Here is a 24,553-nt window from a genome sequence, read left to right as displayed (position 1 = left end):
CTCATCTTGTTCCGTGAGGTCTGGCATGGTATCGTCAGAATGCAACATAGCAGAAACTGGTAAATCATAAGACATATGAAATGTATCCCGTCTTCCCAAAATGGATTTGGACCTTTCGCAAGGCTTTGACGCCTCCGGTAGTTCTGGCGGTCTCACCCTAGACTCAGATCTTGCCGTTTCCCGCTCTTGTCGAGCGGCGGCCAATTCTGATTGCAACCCAGCCAGTACATTGGCTAGCATTTCCCAAGGAGGGGTCGGGGAGGAAATTGGCTGTAAAACTGGAGCAGAAATTGTATTCTGAACCAAATCCACAAAACATACTGTACATGTGGTAGATCCATCCGGTAACACACTGCTACAGACTTTGCAATTATGCTTTTTAGTTTTTGCTGGTGCCTTACTCATTATAGCGACAGACCATACACAAAAAACCAGACACTTGCACGACTATGTAAAATAGTAGTAAGGTGTCTCAATATATATATCTGGCCAAGTGCAGTACACGTGGCCAGTACTATGAAATGTGATCCCAAATTCCCACTAACACCCCTGCGCCTCCGGTGGAGTAGAGATGTAGTACTGGAACGTTCTGGAATCACAGCAGGAAGACACAGGAAGCATGGTTAAAATGGCTGCCATGCTCTCACATATAATCACAGTGCAGTTTCTATATATAACTGATATTATAAACAGCCTGTGTAAAAAATCCATGTCAGCATAAAACAGCTTTATATATAAATATCTGGATCATACTGCTGATGCTGCTGCTTAATTAATAGCCCCTGTAATGACCCCCCCGCCCCTGTCTGCTCCGTTGCGTATGCAGTGCGGGCCGGGCAGCGGGTAGTGTGGGGCCGCCAGCGGAAACCTGGAAGCGGGACGGGGAGCGCGCTGTGAAGCGCTATGAGTAGAGGGGCAGAGCAGCGGTGGCTTGGAGGAGCGGCGTCCTGAGCAGCGGTGGGGCTTGGAGACGCGGCGGCCGGAGCAGCGGGCGGGCTCGGAGAAGCGGCGGCCGGAGCAGCGGCGGCGGGCGGCCGTCAGTAGAGGGATCCCTTTGAATCACTGTACCCACACCTCGGGGCGGCAGCGGGAGCTGACCGCCCCGCTCACATACCTGCACTCCTGCTTGTGATGAGGCTCCGACGGGGCTTCTGTACAAGCGCCGGCCAGCCTGTGTGCAGGAGATCTGTGTGTGTGTGGCTGTGAGGGTGCTCATTCAGTGAGGACCGACACGCCCCTGCTGCTATCAGCAGCTTGCACTATCCCTGACCCTGCCTTTTGGAAGGGGGAAAGGGAAGTATATAAAATAGAATAAATATTCTAAAAAAATAAAAATAAAATTCAAAGTAATTGTGGACTCAGCCACAGAGCTGTTACTGCTTCGAGCACAGAAAAAACACTGAGGTACTCGGGGATATGGAGGGGTGGAGTGTTCTAAATTTAAATATTCAGTGCTGTTTCCTACGGAAGCCGTCCATATCCCAAGAGTACTCCAGTGACCCCTAGTGGATGAAAAAGAAAACCCCTTTATATAACATGCAGGTGTCTTTTGTGTTACCCGGTATAGGTGACATGGAGCAGTAATGGGCACATGCAGGCAGCATAGCACGCACAATGTAATAACCCCTTTATATAACATGCAGGTGTCTTTGTGTTACCCTGTATAGGTGACATGGAGCAGTAATGGGCACATGCAGGCAGCATGTAATAACCCCTTTATATAGCATGCAGGTGTCTTTGTGTTACCCTGTATAGGTGACATGGAGCAGTAATGGGCACATGCAGGCAGCATGTAATAACCCCTTTATATAGCATGCAGGTGTCTTTGTGTTACCCTGCATAGGTGACATGGAGCAGTAATGGGCACATGCAGGCACAGTGTAATAACCCCTTTATATAACATGCAGGTGTCTTTGTGTTACCCTGTATAGGTGACATGAATCAGTAATGGGCACAATGTAATAACCCCTTTATATAGCATGCAGGTGTCTTTGTGTTACCTTGTATAGGTGAGATGGAGCAGTAATGGGCACAATGTAATAACCCCTTTATATAACATGCAGGTGTCTTTGTGTTACCCTGCATAGGTGACATGGAGCAGTAATGGGCACATGCAGGCACAGTGTAATAACCCCTTTATATAACATGCAGGTGTCTTTGTGTTACCCTGTATAGGTGACATGAATCAGTAATGGGCACAATGTAATAACCCCTTTATATAGCATGCAGGTGTCTTTGTGTTACCTTGTATAGGTGAGATGGAGCAGTAATGGGCACAATGTAATAACCCCTTTTTCTCTGACGTCCTAGTGGATGCTGGGACTCCGTCAGGACCATGGGGAATAGCGGCTCCGCAGGAGACAGGGCACAAAATTTAAAAGTTTGACCACTAGGTGGTGTGTACTGGCTCCTCCCCCTATGACCCTCCTCCAAGCCTCAGTTAGGTTTTTGTGCCCGTCCGAGCAGGGTGCAATCTAGGTGGCTCTCCTAAAGAGCTGCTTAGAAAAAGTTTGTTAGGTTTTTTATTTTCAGTGAGTCCTGCTGGCAACAGGCTCACTGCAACGAGGGACTTAGGGGAGAAGAAGTGAACTCACCTGCGTGCAGGATGGATTTGCTTCTTAGGCTACTGGACACTAGCTCCAGAGGGACGATCACAGGTACAGCCTGGATGGGTCACCGGAGCCGCGCCGCCGACCCCCTTGCAGATGCCGAATAGAGAAGAGGTCCAGAAACCGGCGGCAGAAGACGTCTCAGTCTTCATGAGGTAGCGCACAGCACTGCAGCTGTGCGCCATTGCTCTCCGCACACTTCACACCAGCGGTCACTGAGGGTGCAGGGCGCTGGGGGGGGCGCCCTGGGCAGCAATGTAATATACCTATTCTGGCTAAAATATATCGCATATAGCCCCTGGGGCTATATGGATGTATTTAACCCCTGCCAGGTTCCAAAAAAACCGGGAGAAGAAGCCCGCCGAAAAGGGGGCGGGGCCTATTCTCCTCAGCACACAGCGCCATTTTCCTGCCCAGCTCCGCTGCGAGGAAGGCTCCCAGGACTCTCCCCTGCACTGCACTACAGAAACAGGGTAAAAACAGAGAGGGGGGGCACTTATTGGCGATATTTATAATACTTGAGCTGCTATAAAGGGAACACACTTATTAAGGTTGTCCCTATATATATTTATAGCGCTTGGGTGTGTGCTGGCAAACTCTCCCTCTGTCTCCCCAAAGGGCTAGTGGGGTCCTGTCTTCTATCAGAGCATTCCCTGTGTGTCTGCTGTGTGTCGGTACGTGTGTGTCGACATGTATGAGGACGATGTTGGCGTGGAGGCGGAGCAATTGCCTGTAATGGTGATGTCACCCCCTAGGGAGTCGACACCAGAATGGATGGCTTTGTTTATGGAATTACGGGATAGTGTCAGCACGCTACAAAAGTCGGTTGACGACATGAGACAGCCGGCAAACCAGTTAGTACCTGTCCAGGCGTCTCAGACACCGTCAGGGGCTGTAAAACGCCCTTTACCTCATTCGGTCGACACAGACACTGACACTGAATCCAGTGTCGACGGTGAAGAAACAAACGTATTTTCCAGTAGGGCCACACGTTATATGATCACGGCAATGAAGGAGGCTTTGCATATCTCTGATACTGCAAGTACCACAAAAAGGGGTATTATGTGGGGTGTGAAAAAACTACCGATAGTTTTTCCTGAATCAGAGAAACTGAATGAAGTGTGTGATGAAGTGTGGGTTACCCCAGATAGAAAACTGCTAATTTCAAAGAAGTTATTGGCATTATACCCTTTCCCGCCAGAGGTTAGGGCGCGCTGGGAAACACCTCCTAGGGTGGATAAGGCGCTCACACGCTTATCAAAGCAAGTGGCGTTACCGTCTCCTGATACGGCCGCCCTCAAGGATCCAGCTGATAGGAGGCTGGAGAATACATTAAAAAGTATATACACACATACGGGTGTTATACTGAGACCAGCAATCGCCTCAGCCTGGATGTGCAGTGCTGGCGTGGCTTGGTCGGAGTCACTGTCTGAAAATATTGATACCCTGGATAGGGACAGTATTTTACTGACTATAGAGCAGTTAAAGGATGCATTTCTTTATATGCGAGATGCACAGAGAGATATTTGCACTCTGGCATCAAGAGTAAGTGCGATGTCCATATCTGCCAGAAGAAGTTTATGGACGCGCCAGTGGTCAGGTGATGCGGATTCCAAACGACATATGGAAGTATTACCGTATAAGGGGGAGGAATTATTTGGGGTCGGTCTATCGGATCTGGTGGCCACGGCAACGGCCGGAAAATCCACCTTTTTACCCCAGGTCACCTCCCAGCAGAAAAAGCCGCAGGCTTTTCAGCCGCAGTCCTTTCGTTCCTATAAGAACAAACGAGCAAAAGGACATTCCTATTTGCCCCGAGGCAAAGGAAAGGGTAAGAGACTGCAACAAGCAGCTCCTTCCCAGGAGCAGAAGCCCTCCCCGGCTTCTACAAAGGCGTCAGAATGACGCTGGGACCTTACAAGCAGACTCAGGGGCGGTGGGGGGTCGCCTCAAACATTTCAGCGCACAGTGGGCTCACTCGCAGGTGGACCCCTGGATCCTGCAGGTAGTATCTCAGGGTTACAGGTTGGAATTCGAGAAGTCCCCTCCTCGCCGTTTCCTAAAGTCTGCTTTGCCAACGTCTCCCTCCGACAGGGCGACGGTATTGGAGGCCATTCACAAGCTGTATTCTCAGCAGGTGATAGTCAAGGTACCCCTCCTACACCAAGGGTACCTCAGGTTAGTGGTCCAAAACTGTCATTATCAGTTTCAGACGCTGCCGTTTGGATTGTCCACGGCACCCCGGGTCTTTACCAAGGTAATGGCCGAAATGATGATCCTTCTTCGAAGAGAAGGCGTCTTAATTATCCCTTACTTGGACGATCTCCTGATAAGGGCAAGATCCAGAGAACAGCTGGAGGTCGGAGTAGCACTAACCCAAGTAGTGCTCCAACAACACGGGTGGATTCTGAATTTTCCAAAATCCCAACTGATCCCGACGACACGTCTGTTGTTCCTAGGGATGATTCTGGACACTGTTCAGGAAAAGGTATTTCTTCCGGAGGAGAAAGCCAGGGAGTTATCCGATCTAGTCAGGAACCTCCTAAAATCAGGAAAAGTATCTGTGCATCAATGCACAAGAGTCCTGGGAAAAATGGTAGCTTCTTACGAAGCGATTCCATTCGGCAGATTCCACGCACGAACTTTTCAGTGGGATCTGCTGGACAAATGGTCCGGATCGCATCTGCAGATGCATCAGCGGATAAAATTGTCCACAAGGACAAGAGTGTCTCTGCTATGGTGGTTGCAGAGTGCTCATCTGTTAGAGGGCCGCAGATTCGGCATACAGAACTGGGTCCTAGTGACCACGGATGCCAGCCTGAGAGGCTGGGGAGCGGTCACACAGGGAAGAAACTTCCAGGGCGTGTGGTCAAGCCTGGAGACGTCTCTTCACATAAATATACTGGAGCTAAGAGCAATCTACTATGCTCTAAGCCTGGCAAAACCTCTGCTTCAGGGTCAGCCGGTGTTGATTCAGTCGGACAACATCACGGCAGTCGCCCACGTAAACAGACAGGGCGGCACAAGAAGCAGGAGGGCAATGGCAGAAGCTGCAAGGATTCTCCGCTGGGCAGAAAATCATGTGTTAGCACTGTCAGCTGTGTTCATCCCGGGAGTGGACAACTGGGAAGCAGACTTCCTCAGCAGACACGATCTGCACCCGGGAGAGTGGGGACTTCATCCAGAAGTCTTCCACATGATTGTGGTCCATTGGGAAAGACCAATGGTGGACATGATGGCGTCCCGCCTCAACAAAAAACTGGACAGGTATTGCGCCAGGTCAAGAGACCCTCAGGCAATAGCTGTAGACGCTCTGGTAACACCATGGGTGTACCAGTCAGTGTATGTGTTTCCTCCTCTGCCTCTCATACCAAAAGTACTGAGAATTATACGGCAAAGGGGAGTAAGAACGATACTCGTGGCTCCGGATTGGCCAAGAAGAACTTGGTACCCGGAACTTCAGGAGATGCTCACGGAAGATCCGTGGCCTCTACCTCTAAGACGGGACCTGCTTCAGCAGGGACCGTGTCTATTCCAAGACTTACCGCGGCTGCGTTTGACGGCATGGCGGTTGAACGCCGAATCCTAAGGGAAAAAGGCATTCCGGAAGAGGTCATCCCTACCCTGGTAAAAGCCAGGAAGGAGGTGACTGCACAACATTATCACCGCATTTGGAGAAAATATGTTGCGTGGTGTGAGGCCAGGAAGGCCCCGACGGAGGAATTTCAACTGGGTCGATTCCTACATTTCCTGCAAACAGGATTATCTATGGGCCTCAAATTAGGGTCCATTAAGGTTCAAATTTCGGCCCTGTCGATTTTCTTCCAGAAAGAATTGGCTTCAGTTCCTGAAGTCCAGACTTTTGTAAAAGGAGTACTACATATACAGCCCCAGGTTGTGCCCCCAGTGGCACCGTGGGACCTTAATGTAGTTTTGGATTTTCTCAAATCTCATTGGTTTGAGCCACTCAAATCGGTGGATTTGAAATATCTTACATGGAAAGTAACCATGCTACTGGCCCTGGCTTCAGCCAGGAGAGTGTCAGAATTGGCGGCTTTATCGTATAAAAGCCCATATCTGATTTTCCATTCGGACAGGGCAGAACTGCGGACGCGTCCTCACTTTCTGCCTAAGGTGGTTTCAGCGTTTCACCTGAACCAGCCTATTGTGGTGCCTGCGGCTACTAGCGATTTGGAGGATTCCAAGTTGCTGGACGTTGTCAGAGCATTGAAAATATATATTTCAAGGACGGCTGGAGTCAGAAAATCTGACTCGCTGTTTATACTGTATGCACCCAACAAGCTGGGTGCTCCTGCTTCTAAGCAGACGATTGCTCGTTGGATTTGTAGCACAATTCAACTTGCACATTCTGTGGCAGGCCTGCCACAGCCTAAATCTGTCAAGGCCCATTCCACAAGGAAGGTGGGCTCATCTTGGGCGGCTGCCCGAGGGGTCTCGGCATTACAACTCTGCCGAGCAGCTACGTGGTCAGGGGAGAACACGTTTGTAAAATTCTACAAATTTGATACCCTGGCTAAGGAGGACCTGGAGTTCTCTCATTCGGTGCTGCAGAGTCATCCGCACTCTCCCGCCCGTTTGGGAGCTTTGGTATAATCCCCATGGTCCTGACGGAGTCCCAGCATCCACTAGGACGTCAGAGAAAATAAGATTTTACTTACCGATAAATCTATTTCTCGTAGTCCGTAGTGGATGCTGGGCGCCCATCCCAAGTGCGGATTGTCTGCAATACTTGTACATAGTTATTGTTACAAAAAAATTGGGTTGTTATTGTTGTGAGCCGTCTGTTCAGAGGCTCCTACGTTTGTCATACTGTTAACTGGGTTCAGATCACAAGTTGTACGGTGTGATTGGTGTGGCTGGTATGAGTCTTACCCGGGATTCAATATCCTTCCTTATTGTGTACGCTCGTTCGGGCACAGTATCCTAACTGAGGCTTGGAGGAGGGTCATAGGGGGAGGAGCCAGTACACACCACCTAGTGGTCAAACTTTTAAATTTTGTGCCCTGTCTCCTGCGGAGCCGCTATTCCCCATGGTCCTGACGGAGTCCCAGCATCCACTACGGACTACGAGAAATAGATTTATCGGTAAGTAAAATCTTATTATATAACATGCAGGTGTCTTTGTGTTACCCTGTATAGGTGACATGGAGCAGTAATGGGCACATGCAGGCAGCGTGTAATAACCCCTTTATATCATGTTATTGTGATTTACTCTGCAGCTGCTGGAGGAGATAGTGACTCTGATGGACAGTCTGTCCGTGTGGTACCCAGCTGGCCTAGAATCAGCCGCCCTTTCCCAGGTGGAGTTTCGGCTGCTGCTTGGCTTCATCGCTCAGGACAATCTACAGGTTTGTGGAATATATTACTAATATTTCTTCGTGTAACGCTTAGCTTTGTGAGACTGGAGTTAGGGGCTTTATGACGGCACAGATTCTCTGGATGGTCGGTAGAAGACGTTTCCAGCAGCAGAATCACAGGAACACCATGTACTGTGTCCATATATGGAGACTTCTCTCCACGTCCACATGTTTATAGACAAGGACTGTAACCATCTTGGTGTAATGTTCTCAGTTTATACGTTAGAAATATGAGGCAGTTAAAAGGAGAAGCAAGGCTGGAAAAATTAATTGTGAATCAAAGAGAGATTGTTTATTTGTGACCGGATGCACCTTGCTACCCACACCAAGCGATCGCAGATTTGTTTGGGTCTACCGGGACCTGGGCAATAAGGGATTCCCTCACCATCATCAGTAACCGTCTGTTACTGACTCCACCCACTGTGCAGTGGGCGGGTACACTGCTGCCACCACCAGGTCTCACCATCGGCCCTGGAACCACTTCTGCTACGTGATACATCCCCCTCCTGAGTGAGACAAGAACACAACACTCTGTAACGATCAGGACCCTAAATATCCTTTGCTGCATTTATTTTTCTTACCTGTATTATATATGCTCTGTGGAGCACCTACGGTCACAGGACCTGAGTAATCTGGAAGCCTTGGTATGTGTTCCTCCTGATCACGTAACTTTGTAGCTGCTTTGGATACCGGCTAATCCGATAGACCACTACTACAGTAGTGAGAACCAGTCGCCTCCCTGACCCTCTTAGTGTAACACGCTGAGAAATACTTATTTCCTGGAGATGCCGACTGACACGTGTGATAATGTCCACAGCCCGTACAGAATAACTATTGCCACAGAGAACTCCCCTTTGTGCAGCGTAACTCTGACGCTCGTCTTACTGCAGGTGTGCGCCATGGCCACGGCAAAGCTGAACACCTTGTTGCAGACTAAAGTGATAGAGAACCAGGAGGAGGCGTGTTTCCTGCTGGGGAAGCTGGAAGGGATCCTCAGCAAATCCATACGGGAGAGATCCGAGACCTACTCCTTCCTCGTCCCCATTGTGAGGACGCTGGTGTCCAAAATCTACCAGCTGCTCTTCATGAATCTCCACCTGCCTTCCCTTCCCATCACTAATGGTAACCCGTCGCTGTTTGAGGACTTCCAGGAATACTGCGACTCCGAGGAATGGAGAATCTTTATAGATAAATATGTGAGTATATAGAAATGTGCGGTTACTGTGATACGCTACTGGTACTACGTTATTATAGGCGCGGCCCGGGAATGTGACACGCATTCACTACATGCATGAGTGCAGAACAGAAAGAGATGTATGAGGATGTACAGTTCATCCGGAAAGTATTCACAGATCTTACTTTTTCCACACGTTTTTATTTTTAATAAATTAGCAAAAAACAACAACAAAAAACCTTCTTCACTTTGTCATTATGGGGTAATGGGGGTCATTCCGAGTTGATCGCTCGCTAGCAGTTTTTAGCAGCCGTGCAAACGCTATGCCGCCTCCCACTGGCAGTGTATTTTAGCTTAGCAGAAGTGTGAACGAAAGGATCGCAGATCGGCTACAAAATTATTTTGTGCAGTGTCAGAGTGGCTCCAGACCTACTCAGCGCTTGCAATCACTTCAGACTGTTCAGTTCCTGTTTTGACGTCACAAACGCGCTGCGTTCGCCCAGTCATGCCTGCGTTTTTCTTAGCACACCTGCGTTTTTTCGAACACTCCCTGAAAATGGTCAGTTGACACCCAGAAACGCCCACTTCATGTCAATCACTCTGCGGCAGCCAGTGCGACTGAAAAGCTTCGCTAGACCTTGTGTTAAACAACATTGTTCGTTGTAATAGTACTTCATGCGTGCGCATTGCGCCGCATACGCATGTGCAGAAGTGCCGATTTTTAGCCTCATTGCTGCACAGCGAACGAATGCAGCTAGCGATCAACTCGGAATAACCACCATTGTGTGTAGAATTTTGAGAGATTAAATGAATTTATTCCATTTTGGAATAAGGCTGTAACATAACAAAATGTGGAAAAAGTGAAGTGCTGTGAATACTTTCCGGATGCACTGTATGTTGTGCTACCGGCCTGCCCGTGTTGGTCGTCAGTGTAATAGATTAGAGGTTCCGGGGTGATGGGTTTGGCCATGTACACTAGGGTAGTTTCAAGACATAGGGGGAAATATTTTTTGTTGTCGTATCTTTGACGGGAATGCCAATTGGTGTAAAAATTAACGGATAACGTTAAAACCCACATTTCTAGGATAAACCGTTCTAATTTTATAGTGGAAAACTCCCGATTATTTTTAGTAAAATAGCTGTTTTTTAATACTTTAGGGCTGATGAGGCCTCAGCGTTATCTGATCCACCTGAAACTTTGACAATCTAATTTTTACACCAATTGGCAACTTTCTAGGGATTCGCATCAAAGATATTCGGACATTGATTTCTTGCGACCACCCTAATGTACACCCATAGGCGGTCAGTGAGAAGAGAGTAATAGACCCCTGCTCTACTGTACATAGTAATCAGGGGGCAGTTATACCCTGCACACTGACAGATATTTCCCGGGTTATTGCACATGAACGCGCATCAGTGTGAAAGGGTCCTGAAAGACTATCCCGGGTCCATCGTCCCAGCATTTCATCCCAGGTCATGACTTGGGTTGAAGCCGGAATCGTCCCGGGATGCGTGCAGTGTGAACCCGGCACCCGCTCTCTGCATAGGAGGAGGCGGTGCTCGGAGATGATCATCTCCAAATGCAGCCGCCGGTAGCGTCAGCGGGTATATCACCATCCTGGTAATATGCCGGGTCAGGCCGCAAGTCTGAAAGGGGTCTCACGCCGGGTCACACCTGGGAGTCACCTGTGTACACATTCCCCGGTGTGACCCGGCTATTGTCAGTGTGAAAGGGGTCTCACGCCGGGTTGCACCTGGGAAGCTCCCGTGTACACATTCCCCGGTGTGACCCGGCTATTGTCAGTGTGAAAGGGGTCTCACGCCGGGTCGCACCTGGGAAGCTCCTGTGTACACATTCCCCGGTGTGACCCGGCTGTTGTCAGTGTGAAAGGGGTCTCACGCCGGGTCGCACCTGGGAAGCTCCTGTGTACACATTCCCCGGTGTGACCCGGCTATTGTCAGTGTGAAAGGGGTCTCACGCCGGGTTGCACCTGGGAAGCTCCCGTGTACACATTCCCCGGTGTGACCAGGCTGTTGTCAGTGTGAAAGGGGTCTCACGTCGGGTCACACCTGGGAATCACCTGTGTACACATTCCCCGGTGTGACCCGGCTATGTCACGTGAAAGGGGTCTCACGCCGGGTTGCACCTGGGAAGCTCCTGTGTACACATTCCCCGGTGTGACCCGGCTATGTCACGTGAAAGGGGTCTCATGCCGGGTTGCACCTGGGAATCACCTGTGTACACATTCCCCGGTGTGACCAGGCTGTTGTCAGTGTGAAAGGGGTCTCACGCCGGGTCGCACCTGGGAAGCTCCCGTGTACACATTCCCCGGTGTGACCAGGCTGTTGTCAGTGTGAAAGGGGTCTCACGCCGGGTCACACCTGGGAATCACCTGTGTACACATTCCCCAGTGTGACCAGGCTGTTGTCAGTGTGAAAGGGGTCTCACACCGGGTTGCACCTGGGAAGCTACCGTGTACACATTCCCCGGTGTGACCAGGCTGTTGTCAGTGTGAAAGGGGTCTCACGCCGGGTCGCACCTGGGAATCACCTGTGTACACATTCCCCGGTGTGACCCGGCTATTGTCAGTGTGAAAGGGGTCTCACGCCGGGTCACACCTGGGAATCACCTGTGTACACATTCCTCAGTGTGACCAGGCTGTTGTCAGTGTGAAAGGGGTCTCACACCGGGTTGCACCTGGGAAGCTCCCGTGTACACATTCCCCGGTGTGACCAGGCTGTTGTCAGTGTGAAAGGGGTCTCACGCCGGGTCGCACCTGGGAAGCTCCCGTGTACACATTCCCTGGTGTGACCAGGCTGTTGTCAGTGTGAAAGGGGTCTCACACCGGGTTGCACCTGGGAAGCTCCTGTGTACACATTCCCCGGTGTGACCCGGCTGTTGTCAGTGTGAAAGGGGTCTCACGCCAGGTTGCACCTGGGAAGCTCCCGTGTACACATTCCCCGGTGTGACCAGGCTGTTGTCAGTGTGAAAGGGGTCTCACGCCAGGTTGCACCTGGGAAGCTCCCGTGTACACATTCCCCGGTGTGACCAGGCTGTTGTCAGTGTGAAAGGGGTCTCACGCCGGGTTGCACCTGGGAAGCTCCCGTGTACACATTCCCCGGTGTGACCAGGCTGTTGTTAGTGTGAAAGGGGTCTCGCACCGGGTCGCACCTGGGTAGCTCCTGTGTACACATTCCCCGGTGTGACCCGGCTATTGTCAGTGTGAAAGGGGTCTCACGCCGGGTTGCACCTGGGAATCACCTGTGTACACATTCCCCGGTGTGACCCGGCTATTGTCAGTGTGAAAGGGGTCTCACGCCGGGTCACACCTGGGAATCACCTGTGTACACATTCCCCAGTGTGACCAGGCTGTTGTCAGTGTGAAAGGGGTCTCACGCCGGGTTGCACCTGGGAAGCTCCCGTGTACACATTCCCCGGTGTGACCAGGCTGTTGTCAGTGTGAAAGGGGTCTCACGCCGGGTCGCACCTGGGAAGCTCCCGTGTACACATTCCCTGGTGTGACCAGGCTGTTGTCAGTGTGAAAGGGGTCTCACACCGGGTTGCACCTGGGAAGCTCCTGTGTACACTTTACCCGGTGTGACCCGGCTGTTGTCAGTGTGAAAGGGGTCTCACGCCAGGTTGCACCTGGGAAGCTCCCGTGTACACATTCCCCGGTGTGACCAGGCTGTTGTCAGTGTGAAAGGGGTCTCACGCCAGGTTGCACCTGGGAAGCTCCCGTGTACACATTCCCCGGTGTGACCAGGCTGTTGTCAGTGTGAAAGGGGTCTCACGCCGGGTTGCACCTGGGAAGCTCCCGTGTACACATTCCCCGGTGTGACCAGGCTGTTGTTAGTGTGAAAGGGGTCTCGCGCCGGGTCGCACCTGGGTAGCTCCTGTGTACACATTCCCCGGGGTGACACGGCTATGTCAGTGTGAAAGGGGTCTCACGTCGGGTCGCACCTGTGTACACATTCCCCGGTGTGACCCGGCTGTTGTCAGTGTGAAAGGGGTCACACGCCGGGTCGCACCTGGGAAGCTCCTGTGTACACATTCCCCGGGGTGACACGGCTATGTCAGTGTGAAAGGGGTCTCACGCCGGGTCACACCTGGGAATCACCTGTGTACACATTCCCGGGTGTGACCCGGCTATGTCGGTGTGAAAGGGGTCTCACGCCGGGTTGCACCTGGGAATCACCTGTGTACACATTCCCCGGGGTGACCCGGCTATGTCGGTGTGAAAGGGGTGTCACTGTGCGAGGGGAACGTCACTCAGTGTGTTGCTGCATACATGTGTGCTCTCCTCTCCCCGCAGATCATACCTTATATGAAGCAGTATGAGACGGACACATACAGTAAAAGTCACGAGCAGATGGCTGTCTATTGGAAGGACTGCCACGAGGCGCTGATGGTGAATATTCACAAACGTGAAAGAGAGCGCGGCGAAAACAAGCTAAAATTCCAGGTAACGGTCACAAGGAATTCCAGCATTCCCAGCTCTTATTAATGCAGTGTTCTGTATTCTGACCCATAGACTGCACCACATGCTAGAGAACACCTTTATACTCTCAAATGCAAATTTACTGTGCGCGTGCTCTGTCCGCTGCCCTGCATGTGCCCGCTGCCCTGTGCGCTCTGTCCGCTGCCCTGCGTGTTCCCGCTGCCCTGTGCGCTCTGTCCACTGCCCTGCGTGTGCCCGCTGCCCTGTGCGCTCTGTCCGCTGCCCTGCGTGTTCCCGCTGCCCTGTGCGCTCTGTCCGCTGCCCTGCGTGTGTCCGCTGCCCTGTGCGCTCTGTCCGCTGCCCTGCATGTGCCCGCTGCCCTGTGCGCTCTGTCCGCTGCCCTGCGTGTTCCCGCTGCCCTGTGTGCTCTGTCCGCTGCCCTGTGCACTCTGTCCGCTGCCCTGCATGTGCCCGCTGCCCTGTGCACTCTGTCCGCTGCCCTACATGTGCCCGCTGCCCTGTGCGCTCTGTCCGCTGCCCTGCATGTGCCCGCTGCCCTGTGCGCTCTGTCCGCTGCCCTGCGTGTTCCCGCTGCCCTGTGCGCTCTGTCCACTGCCCTGCGTGTGCCAGCTGCCCTGTGTGCTCTGTCCGCTGCCCTGTGCGCTCTGTCCGCTGCCCTGCGTGTGTCAGCTGCCCTGTGCGCTCTGTCCGCTGCCCTGTGCGCTCTGTCCACTGCCCTGTGTGTGCCCGCTGCCCTGTGCGCTCTGTCCGCTGCCCTGTGTGTGCCCGCTGCCCTGTGCACTCTGTCCGCTGCCCTGCGTGTGCCAGCTGCCCTGTGCGCTCTGTCCGCTGCCCTGCGTGTGCCAGCTGCCCTGTGCGCTCTGTCCGCTGCCCTGCGTGTGCCAGCTGCCCTGTGCGCTCTGTCCGCTGCCCTGCGTGTGCCTGCTGCCCTGTGCGCTCTGTCCGCTGCCCTGCGTGTGCCCGCTGCCCTGTGCGCTCTGTCCGCTGCCCTGCGTGTGCCAGCTGCCCTGTGCGCTCTGTCCGCTGCCCTGCGTGTGCCAGCTGCCCTGTGCGCTCTGTCCGCTGCCCTGCGTGTGCCAGCTGCCCTGTGCGCTCTGTCCGCTGCCCTGCGTGTGCCAGCTGCCCTGTGCGCTCTGTCCGCTGCCCTGCGTGTGCCTGCTGCCCTGTGCGCTCTGTCCGCTGCCCTGCGTGTGCCCGCTGCCCTGTGCGCTCTGTCCGCTGCCCTGCATGTGCCCGCTGCCCTGTGCGCTCTGTCCGCTGCCCTGCATGTGCCCGCTGCCTTGTGCGCTCTGTCCGCTGCCCTGTGCGCTCGCTCTGCTGATTGGACAGGGTGATCAGGTGAGGCAGCAGTCACTAGCAGAGCAGGCTGCAGTGTGTCAGGGATATTATAATAAAGGACCGTCCAGTCCCAAAACATTTAGGCTGATTATATAAATGACGCAGTGGGTTACTTAATACCATAGCCCAATAGCAATGAGTAATATTGTCACATGTCTATACATTCTGTCAGCCTGCATTGCCTAATGAGCCACCGAACGTGCTAGCACAGTCCATCAGCTCAAATGCTCGCCCTAGCTGTTCTCTGAATAATCTTGTGGGGGTACATTTACTAAGATGGGAGTTCTATGTAAGATGGGATATTGCCCATAGCCACCAATCAGATTATCCTTCTCATTTATCTAGCACCCTCTAGAAAATAATACCTGAAATCTGATTGGTTGCTATGGGCAACATCCCATCTTAAATAGAACTCCCATCTTAGTAAATTTACCCCGTGGATGGAGCAGGCGTACAGGCTGCTGTGCGGGGGCGGGGCGCAGGCTGCTGTGCGGGGGCGGGGCGCAGGCTGCTGTGCGGGGGCGGGGCGCAGGCTGTTGTGCGGGGGCGGGGCGCGGGCTGCTGTGCGGGGGCGGGGAGCGGGCTGCTGTGCGGGGGCGGGGAGCGGGCTGCTGTGCGGGGGGCGGGGCGCGGGCTGCTGTGCGGGGGCGGGGCGCGGGCTGCTGTGCGGGGGCGGGGCGCGGGCTGCTGTGCGGGTGGGTCACAGGCTGCTGTGCGGGGGCGGGGCGCGGGCTGCTGTGCGGGGCGCGGGCTGCTGTGCGGGGGCGGGGCGCGGGCTGCTGTGCGGGGGGCGGGTCACAGGCTGCTGTGCGGGTGGGTCACAGGCTGCTGTGCGGGTGGGTCACAGGCTGCTGTGCGGGTGGGTCACAGGCTGCTGTGCGGGTGAGGTACACTGAATGTAGTTAGGGGATCTCATCTAATATAAATAGATGAGGGTTCTCCTGTATTAATATGGTGAATTAGTGACTTCGAGTCGTTATAGGTATACCATGAGGTTATTGTGTGATTGGTAATTTCACTGTTGCGTTACTCAGGAATTCTTTCTGGAGCCATTTAACAGGAAAGCGCGTCAGGAGAACCTGCGCTATAACAGTATGCTGAAACAAATCCACAGCCAATCCACGGCCACTCTAAGACAGTGGAATGCAGCACAGAGATATCTCACCTATGAGCGCGGACCCTGGGCGGACAGGTGAGTGACCTGTTCCATTACATCCCCCGTATCCGGTCTCGCCACGCGTCCCCTGTATCCGGTCTTGCCACGCCTCCCCTGTATCCGGTCTCGCCACGCCTCCCCTGTATCCGGTCTCGCCACGCCTCCCCTGTATCCGGTCTCGCCACGCCTCCCCTGTATCCGGTCTCGCCACGCCTCCCCTGTATCCGGTCTCGCCACGCCTCCCCTGTATCCGGTCTCGCCACGCCTCCCCTGTATCCGGTCTCGCCACGCCTCCCCTGTATCCGGTCTCGCCACGCCTCCCCTGTATCCGGTCTCGCCACGCCTCCCCTGTATCCGGTCTCGCCACGCCTCCCCTGTATCCGGTCTCGCCACGCCTCCCCTGTCTCGCCACGCGTCCCCTGTCTCGCCACGCCTCCCCTGTCTCGCCACGCGTCCCCTGTCTCGCCACGCGTCCCCTGTCTCGCCACGCGTCCCCTGTCTCGCCACGCGTCCCCTGTCTCGCCACGCGTCCCCTGTCCCCTGTCTCGCCACGCGTCCCCTGTCTCGCCACGCGTCCCCTGTCTCGCCACGCGTCCCCTGTCTCGCCACGCGTCCCCTGTCTCGCCACGCGTCCCCTGTCTCGCCACGCGTCCCCTGTCTCGCCACGCGTCCCCTGTCTCGCCACGCGTCCCCTGTCCCCTGTCTCGCCACGCGTCCCCTGTCCCCTGTCTCGCCACGCGTCCCCTGTCCCGCCACGCGTCCCCTGTCCCGCCACGCGTCCCCTGTCCCCTGTCCCGCCACGCGTCCCCTGTCCCCTGTCCCGCCACGCGTCCCCTGTCCCGCCGCGCGTCCCCTGTCTCGCCGGGGACGCGCGTCCCCTGTCTCCTGTCACGCCACGCGTCCCCTGTGTCCCGTCTCGCCACGCGTCCCCTGTGTCCCATCTCGCCACGCGTCCCCTGTGTCCCATCTCGCCACGCGTCCCCTGTGTCCCATCTCGCCACGCGTCCCCTCTGCTGTCATTGCTGACTCCGCTACTGTTATTGGTTGTCAGAAAGGAGAACTGGGAGCACTGGAAGCTGTCTCATGTGGAAAACTACTCGCGCATGAGGCTCAAACTGATGCAGAACAACAACTTTGATCTTCACTCTGAAGCCAGTAACCTGCGGGATAACCTGGGTGAGTGAGAAACAGAATGTGAGGGCAGGTAAGAACCACTTGGCGCATCTAGTCTGCCCATGTACACACACACACTTACACACATACACACACTTACATGTACACACACACACATGTATACACACACACACACACACATGTACACACACTTACACACTAGGGATCATTTGTTGTTGGGAGCAGGTTTACCTGACAGCATGTATTTGGAGTGTGGAAGTTAGCTGGAGCACTGGGAGAATATACAAACTCCACACAGTTAGGGCCGTGGTGCGAATTGAACCAATGACCTCAGAGCTGTGAGGCAGTAGTGCTAACCATTACACCGTCCATACACCAAACCAAACATAGATCTAACGCAAAGGTGAGTCATTTACTGGCCATAGCGTTATGTCACCTTCGTTCATTTGAGAATGTGCCCAACACACTAGAGACGTCTCACTGGGCCCCTGCTGCTCTGTAATGCTGAGTGTTGCTGCATTTCGCTGCTCAGCATACCTAGTAAGTTCCTGTGATCACTGTAGTAGTATTATGGAGTTCCTGTGATCACTGTAGCAGTATTATGGAGTTCCTGTGATCACTGTAGCAGTATTATGCAGTTCCTGTGATCACTGTAGCAGTATTATGGAGTTCCTGTGATCACTGTAGCAGTATTATGGAGTTCCTGTGATCACTGTAGCAGTATTATGGAGTTCCTGTGATCACTGTAGCAGTATTATGGAGTTCCTGTGATCACTGTAGCAGTATTATGGAGTTCCTGTGATCACTGTAGCAGTATTATGGAGTTCCTGTGATCACTGTAGCAGTATTATGCAGTTCCTGTGATCACTGTAGCAGTATTATGGAGTTCCTGTGATCACTGTAGCAGTATTATGGAGTTCCTGTGATCACTGTAGCAGTATTATGGAGTTCCTGTGATCACTGTAGCAGTATTATGGAGTTCCTGTGATCACTGTAGCAGTATTATGGAGTTCCTGTGATCACTGTAGCAGTATTATGGAGTTCCTGTGATCACTGTAGCAGTATTATGGAGTTCCTGTGATCACTGTAGCAGTATTATGGAGTTCCTGTGATCACTGTAGTAGTATTATGGAGTTCCTGTGATCACTGTAGCAGTATTGGGGAGTTCCTGTGATCACTGTAGCAGTATTATGGAGTTCCTGTGATCACTGTAGCAGTATTGGGGAGTTCCTGTGATCACTGTAGCAGTATTATGGAGTTCCTGTGATCACTGTAGCAGTATTATGCAGTTCCTGTGATCACTGTAGCAGTATTATGGAGTTCCTGTGATCACTGTAGCAGTATTATGGAGTTCCTGTGATCACTGTAGCAGTATTATGGAGTTCCTGTGATCACTGTAGCAGTATTATGGAGTTCCTGTGATCACTGTAGCAGTATTATGGAGTTCCTGTGATCACTGTAGCAGTATTATGCAGTTCCTGTGATCACTGTAGCAGTATTATGGAGTTCCTGTGATCACTGTAGCAGTATTATGGAGTTCCTGTGATCACTGTAGCAGTATTATGCAGTTCCTGTGATCACTGTAGCAGTATTATGGAGTTCCTGTGATCACTGTAGCAGTATTATGGAGTTCCTGTGATCACTGTAGCAGTATTATGGAGTTCCTGTGATCACTGTAGCAGTATTATGGAGTTCCTGTGATCACTGTAGCAGTATTATGGAGTTCCTGTGATCACTGTAGTAGTATTATGGAGTTCCTGTGATCACTGTAGCAGTATTGGGAGTTCCTGTGATCACTGTAGCAGTATTATGGAGTTCCTGTGATCACTGTAGCAGTATTATGCAGTTCCTGTGATCACTGTAGCAGTATTATGGAGTTCCTGTGATCACTGTAGCAGTATTATGGAGTTCCTGTGATCACTGTAGCAGTATTATGGAGTTCCTGTGATCACTGTAGCAGTATTATGGAGTTCCTGTGATCACTGTAGCAGTATTATGGAGTTCCTGTGATCACTGTAGTAGTATTATGGAGTTCCTGTGATCACTGTAGCAGTATTGGGGAGTTCCTGTGATCACTGTAGCAGTATTATGGAGTTCCTGTGATCACTGTAGCAGTATTGGGGAGTTCCTGTGATCACTGTAGCAGTATTATGGAGTTCCTGTGATCACTGTAGCAGTATTATGGAGTTCCTGTGATCACTGTAGTAGTATTATGGAGTTCCTGTGATCACTGTAGCAGCATTATGGAGTTCCTGTGATCACTGTAGCAGTATTATGGAGTTCCTGTGATCACTGTAGCAGTATTATGGAGTTCCTGTGATCACTGTAGCAGTATTATGGAGTTCCTGTGATCACTGTAGCAGTATTATGGAGTTCCTGTGATCACTGTAGCAGTATTGGGGAGTTCCTGTGATCACTGTAGCAGTATTATGGAGTTCCTGTGATCACTGTAGCAGTATTGGGGAGTTCCTGTGATCACTGTAGCAGTATTATGGAGTTCCTGTGATCACTGTAGCAGTATTATGGAGTTCCTGTGATCACTGTAGTAGTATTATGGAGTTCCTGTGATCGCTGTAGCAGTATTATGGAGTTCCTGTGATCACTGTAGCAGTATTATGGAGTTCCTGTGATCACTGTAGCAGTATTGGGGAGTTCCTGTGATCACTGTAGCAGTATTATGGAGTTCCTGTGATCACTGTAGCAGTATTATGGAGTTCCTGTGATCACTGTAGTAGTATTATGGAGTTCCTGTGATCACTGTAGCAGCATTATGGAGTTCCTGTGATCACTGTAGCAGTATTATGGAGTTCCTGTGATCACTGTAGCAGTATTATGGAGTTCCTGTGATCACTGTAGCAGTATTATGGAGTTCCTGTGATCACTGTAGCAGTATTATGGAGTTCCTGTGATCACTGTAGCAGTATTGGGGAGTTCCTGTGATCACTGTAGCAGTATTATGGAGTTCCTGTGATCACTGTAGCAGTATTGGGGAGTTCCTGTGATCACTGTAGCAGTATTGTGGAGTTCCTGTGATCACTGTAGCAGTATTATGGAGTTCCTGTGATCACTGTAGCAGTATTATGGAGTTCCTGTGATCACTGTAGCAGTATTATGGAGTTCCTGTGATCACTGTAGCAGTATTATGGAGTTCCTGTGATCACTGTAGCAGTATTATGGAGTTCCTGTGATCACTGTAGCAGTATTATGGAGTTCCTGTGATCACTGTAGCAGTATTGGGGAGTTCCTGTGATCACTGTAGCAGTATTATGGAGTTCCTGTGATCACTGTAGCAGTATTATGGAGTTCCTGTGATCGCTGTAGCAGTATTATGGAGTTCCTGTGATCACTGTAGCAGTATTATGGAGTTCCTGTGATCACTGTAGTAGTATTATGGAGTTCCTGTGATCACTGTAGCAGTATTATGGAGTTCCTGTGATCACTGTAGTAGTATTATGGAGTTCCTGTGATCACTGTAGCAGTATTATGGAGTTCCTGTGATCACTGTAGTAGTATTATGGAGTTCCTGTGATCACTGTAGCAGTATTATGGAGTTCCTGTGATCGCTGTAGAAGTATTATGGAGTTCCTGTGATCACTGTAGCAGTATTATGGAGTTCCTGTGATCACTGTAGCAGTATTATGGAGTTCCTGTGATCACTGTAGCAGTATTATGGAGTTCCTGTGATCACTGTAGCAGTATTATGGAGTTCCTGTGATCACTGTAGCAGTATTATGGAGTTCCTGTGATCACTGTAGCAGTATTATGGAGTTCCTGTGATCACTGTAGCAGTATTGGGGAGTTCCTGTGATCACTGTAGCAGTATTATGGAGTTCCTGTGATCACTGTAGTAGTATTATGGAGTTCCTGTGATCACTGTAGCAGTATTATGGAGTTCCTGTGATCACTGTAGCAGTATTGGGGAGTTCCTGTGATCACTGTAGCAGTATTATGGAGTTCCTGTGATCACTGTAGCAGTATTGGGGAGTTCCTGTGATCACTGTAGCAGTATTATGGAGTTCCTGTGATCACTGTAGCAGTATTATGGAGTTCCTGTGATCACTGTAGTAGTATTATGGAGTTCCTGTGATCACTGTAGCAGTATTATGGAGTTCTTGTGATCACTGTAGCAGTATTATGGAGTTCCTGTGATCACTGTAGCAGTATTATGGAGTTCCTGTGATCGCTGTAGCAGTATTATGGAGTTCCTGTGATCACTGTAGCAGTATTATGGAGTTCCTGTGATCACTGTAGCAGTATTATGGAGTTCCTGTGATCACTGTAGCAGTATTATGGAGTTCCTGTGATCACTGTAGCAGTATTATGGAGTTCCTGTGATCACTGTAGCAGTATTATGGAGTTCCTGTGATCACTGTAGCAGTATTATGGAGTTCCTGTGATCACTGTAGCAGTATTATGGAGTTCCTGTGATCACTGTAGCAGTATTATGGAGTTCCTGTGATCACTGTAGCAGTATTATGGAGTTCCTGTGATCACTGTAGCAGTATTATGGAGTTCCTGTGATCACTGTAGCAGTATTATGGAGTTCCTGTGATCACTGTAGCAGTATTATGGAGTTCCTGTGATCACTGTAGCAGTATTATGGAGTTCCTGTGATCACTGTAGCAGTATTGGGGAGTTCCTGTGATCACTGTAGCAGTATTATGGAGTTCCTGTGATCACTGTAGCAGTATTATGCAGTTCCTGTGATCACTGTAGCAGTATTATGGAGTTCCTGTGATCACTGTAGCAGTATTATGGAGTTCCTGTGATCACTGTAGCAGTATTGGGGAGTTCCTGTGATCACTGTAGCAGTATTATGGAGTTCCTGTGATCACTGTAGTAGTATTATGGAGTTCCTGTGATCACTGTAGCAGTATTATGGAGTTCCTGTGATCACTGTAGCAGTATTATGGAGTTCCTGTGATCACTGTAGCAGTATTATGGAGTTCCTGTGATCACTGTAGCAGTATTATGGAGTTCCTGTGATCGCTGTAGTAGTATTATGGAGTTCCTGTGATCACTGTAGCAGTATTATGGAGTTCCTGTGATCACTGTAGCAGTATTATGGAGTTCCTGTGATCACTGTAGCAGTATTATGGAGTTCCTGTGATCACTGTAGCAGTATTATGGAGTTCCTGTGATCACTGTAGCAGTATTATGGAGTTCCTGTGATCACTGTAGTAGTATTATGGAGTTCCTGTGATCACTGTAGTAGTATTATGGAGTTCCTGTGATCACTGTAGTAGTATTATGGAGTTCCTGTGATCACTGTAGCAGTATTATGGAGTTCCTGTGATCACTGTAGCAGTATTATGGAGTTCCTGTGATCACTGTAGCAGTATTATGGAGTTCCTGTGATCACTGTAGCAGTATTATGGAGTTCCTGTGATCACTGTAGCAGTATTATGGAGTTCCTGTGATCACTGTAGCAGTATTGGGGAGTTCCTGTGATCACTGTAGCAGTATTATGGAGTTCCTGTGATCACTGTAGTAGTATTATGGAGTTCCTGTGATCACTGTAGCAGTATTATGGAGTTCCTGTGATCACTGTAGCAGTATTATGGAGTTCCTGTGATCACTGTAGCAGTATTATGGAGTTCCTGTGATCACTGTAGCAGTATTATGGAGTTCCTGTGATCACTGTAGCAGTATTATGGAGTTCCTGTGATCACTGTAGTAGTATTATGGAGTTCCTGTGATCACTGTAGCAGTATTATGGAGTTCCTGTGATCACTGTAGCAGTATTATGGAGTTCCTGTGATCACTGTAGCAGTATTATGGAGTTCCTGTGATCACTGTAGCAGTATTGGGGAGTTCCTGTGATCACTGTAGCAGTATTATGGAGTTCCTGTGATCACTGTAGCAGTATTATGGAGTTCCTGTGATCACTGTAGCAGTATTATGGAGTTCCTGTGATCACTGTAGCAGTATTATTGAGTTCCTGTGATCACTGTAGCAGTATTATGGAGTTCCTGTGATCACTGTAGTAGTATTATGGAGTTCCTGTGATCACTGTAGCAGTATTATGGAGTTCCTGTGATCACTGTAGCAGTATTATGGAGTTCCTGTGATCACTGTAGCAGTATTGGGGAGTTCCTGTGATCACTGTAGCAGTATTGGGGAGTTCCTGTGATCACTGTAGCAGTATTATGGAGTTCCTGTGATCACTGTAGCAGTATTATGGAGTTCCTGTGATCACTGTAGTAGTATTATGGAGTTCCTGTGATCACTGTAGCAGTATTATGGAGTTCCTGTGATCACTGTAGCAGTATTATGGAGTTCCTGTGATCACTGTAGCAGTATTATGGAGTTCCTGTGATCACTGTAGTAGTATTATGGAGTTCCTGTGATCACTGTAGTAGTATTATGGAGTTCCTGTGATCACTGTAGCAGTATTATGGAGTTCCTGTGATCACTGTAGCAGTATTATGGAGTTCCTGTGATCACTGTAGCAGTATTGGGGAGTTCCTGTGATCACTGTAGCAGTATTATGGAGTTCCTGTGATCACTGTAGCAGTATTATGGAGTTCCTGTGATCACTGTAGCAGTATTATGGAGTTCCTGTGATCACTGTAGCAGTATTGGGGAGTTCCTGTGATCGCTGTAGCAGTATTATGGAGTTCCTGTGATCGCTGTAGCAGTATTATGGAGTTCCTGTGATCACTGTAGCAGTATTATGGAGTTCCTGTGATCACTGTAGCAGTATTGGGGAGTTCCTGTGATCACTGTAGCAGTATTATGGAGTTCCTGTGATCACTGTAGCAGTATTATGGAGTTCCTGTGATCACTGTAGCAGTATTATGGAGTTCCTGTGATCACTGTAGCAGTATTGGGGAGTTCCTGTGATCGCTGTAGCAGTATTATGGAGTTCCTGTGATCACTGTAGCAGTATTATGGAGTTCCTGTGATCACTGTAGCAGTATTATGGAGTTCCTGTGATCACTGTAGCAGTATATGGGAGTTCCTGTGATCGCTGTAGTAGTATTATGGAGTTCCTGTGATCACTGTAGCAGTATTATGGAGTTCCTGTGATCACTGTAGCAGTATTATGGAGTTCCTGTGATCGCTGTAGCAGTATTATGGAGTTCCTGTGATCACTGTAGCAGTATTATGGCAGTTCCTGTGATCACTGTAGCAGTATTATGGAGTTCCTGTGATCACTGTAGTAGTATTATGGAGTTCCTGTGATCACTGTAGCAGTATTATGGAGTTCCTGTGATCACTGTAGCAGTATTATGGAGTTCCTGTGATCACTGTAGCAGTATTATGGAGTTCCTGTGATCACTGTAGCAGTATTATGGAGT

General features: G+C 50.6%; 1 protein-coding gene across 3 annotated transcripts in view; it reads left to right on the top strand.

The window, feature by feature from the left end:
- The window catches only part of NBEAL1 (neurobeachin like 1), a 410,517-nt gene that overhangs the window by 231,421 nt on the left and 154,543 nt on the right, over nucleotides 1-24,553 (top strand). For all 3 annotated transcript variants that reach the window (XM_063932593.1, XM_063932592.1, XM_063932594.1), the window contains 5 exons: nucleotides 7,850-7,978; nucleotides 8,878-9,183; nucleotides 13,475-13,624; nucleotides 15,994-16,151; nucleotides 17,167-17,291. In XM_063932593.1, coding sequence (XP_063788663.1) covers nucleotides 7,850-7,978; nucleotides 8,878-9,183; nucleotides 13,475-13,624; nucleotides 15,994-16,151; nucleotides 17,167-17,291 — 868 coding nt within the window. The remainder of the gene's footprint in view (nucleotides 1-7,849; nucleotides 7,979-8,877; nucleotides 9,184-13,474; nucleotides 13,625-15,993; nucleotides 16,152-17,166; nucleotides 17,292-24,553) is intronic.

The sequence above is a fragment of the Pseudophryne corroboree genome, chromosome 7, assembly GCF_028390025.1.
Source record: "Pseudophryne corroboree isolate aPseCor3 chromosome 7, aPseCor3.hap2, whole genome shotgun sequence".
In the NCBI taxonomy this organism is placed as follows: Eukaryota; Metazoa; Chordata; class Amphibia; order Anura; family Myobatrachidae; genus Pseudophryne; species Pseudophryne corroboree.
The sequence above is the reverse complement of the archived record's forward strand: the minus strand, read 5'-3'. Positions and strand labels throughout refer to the sequence as shown.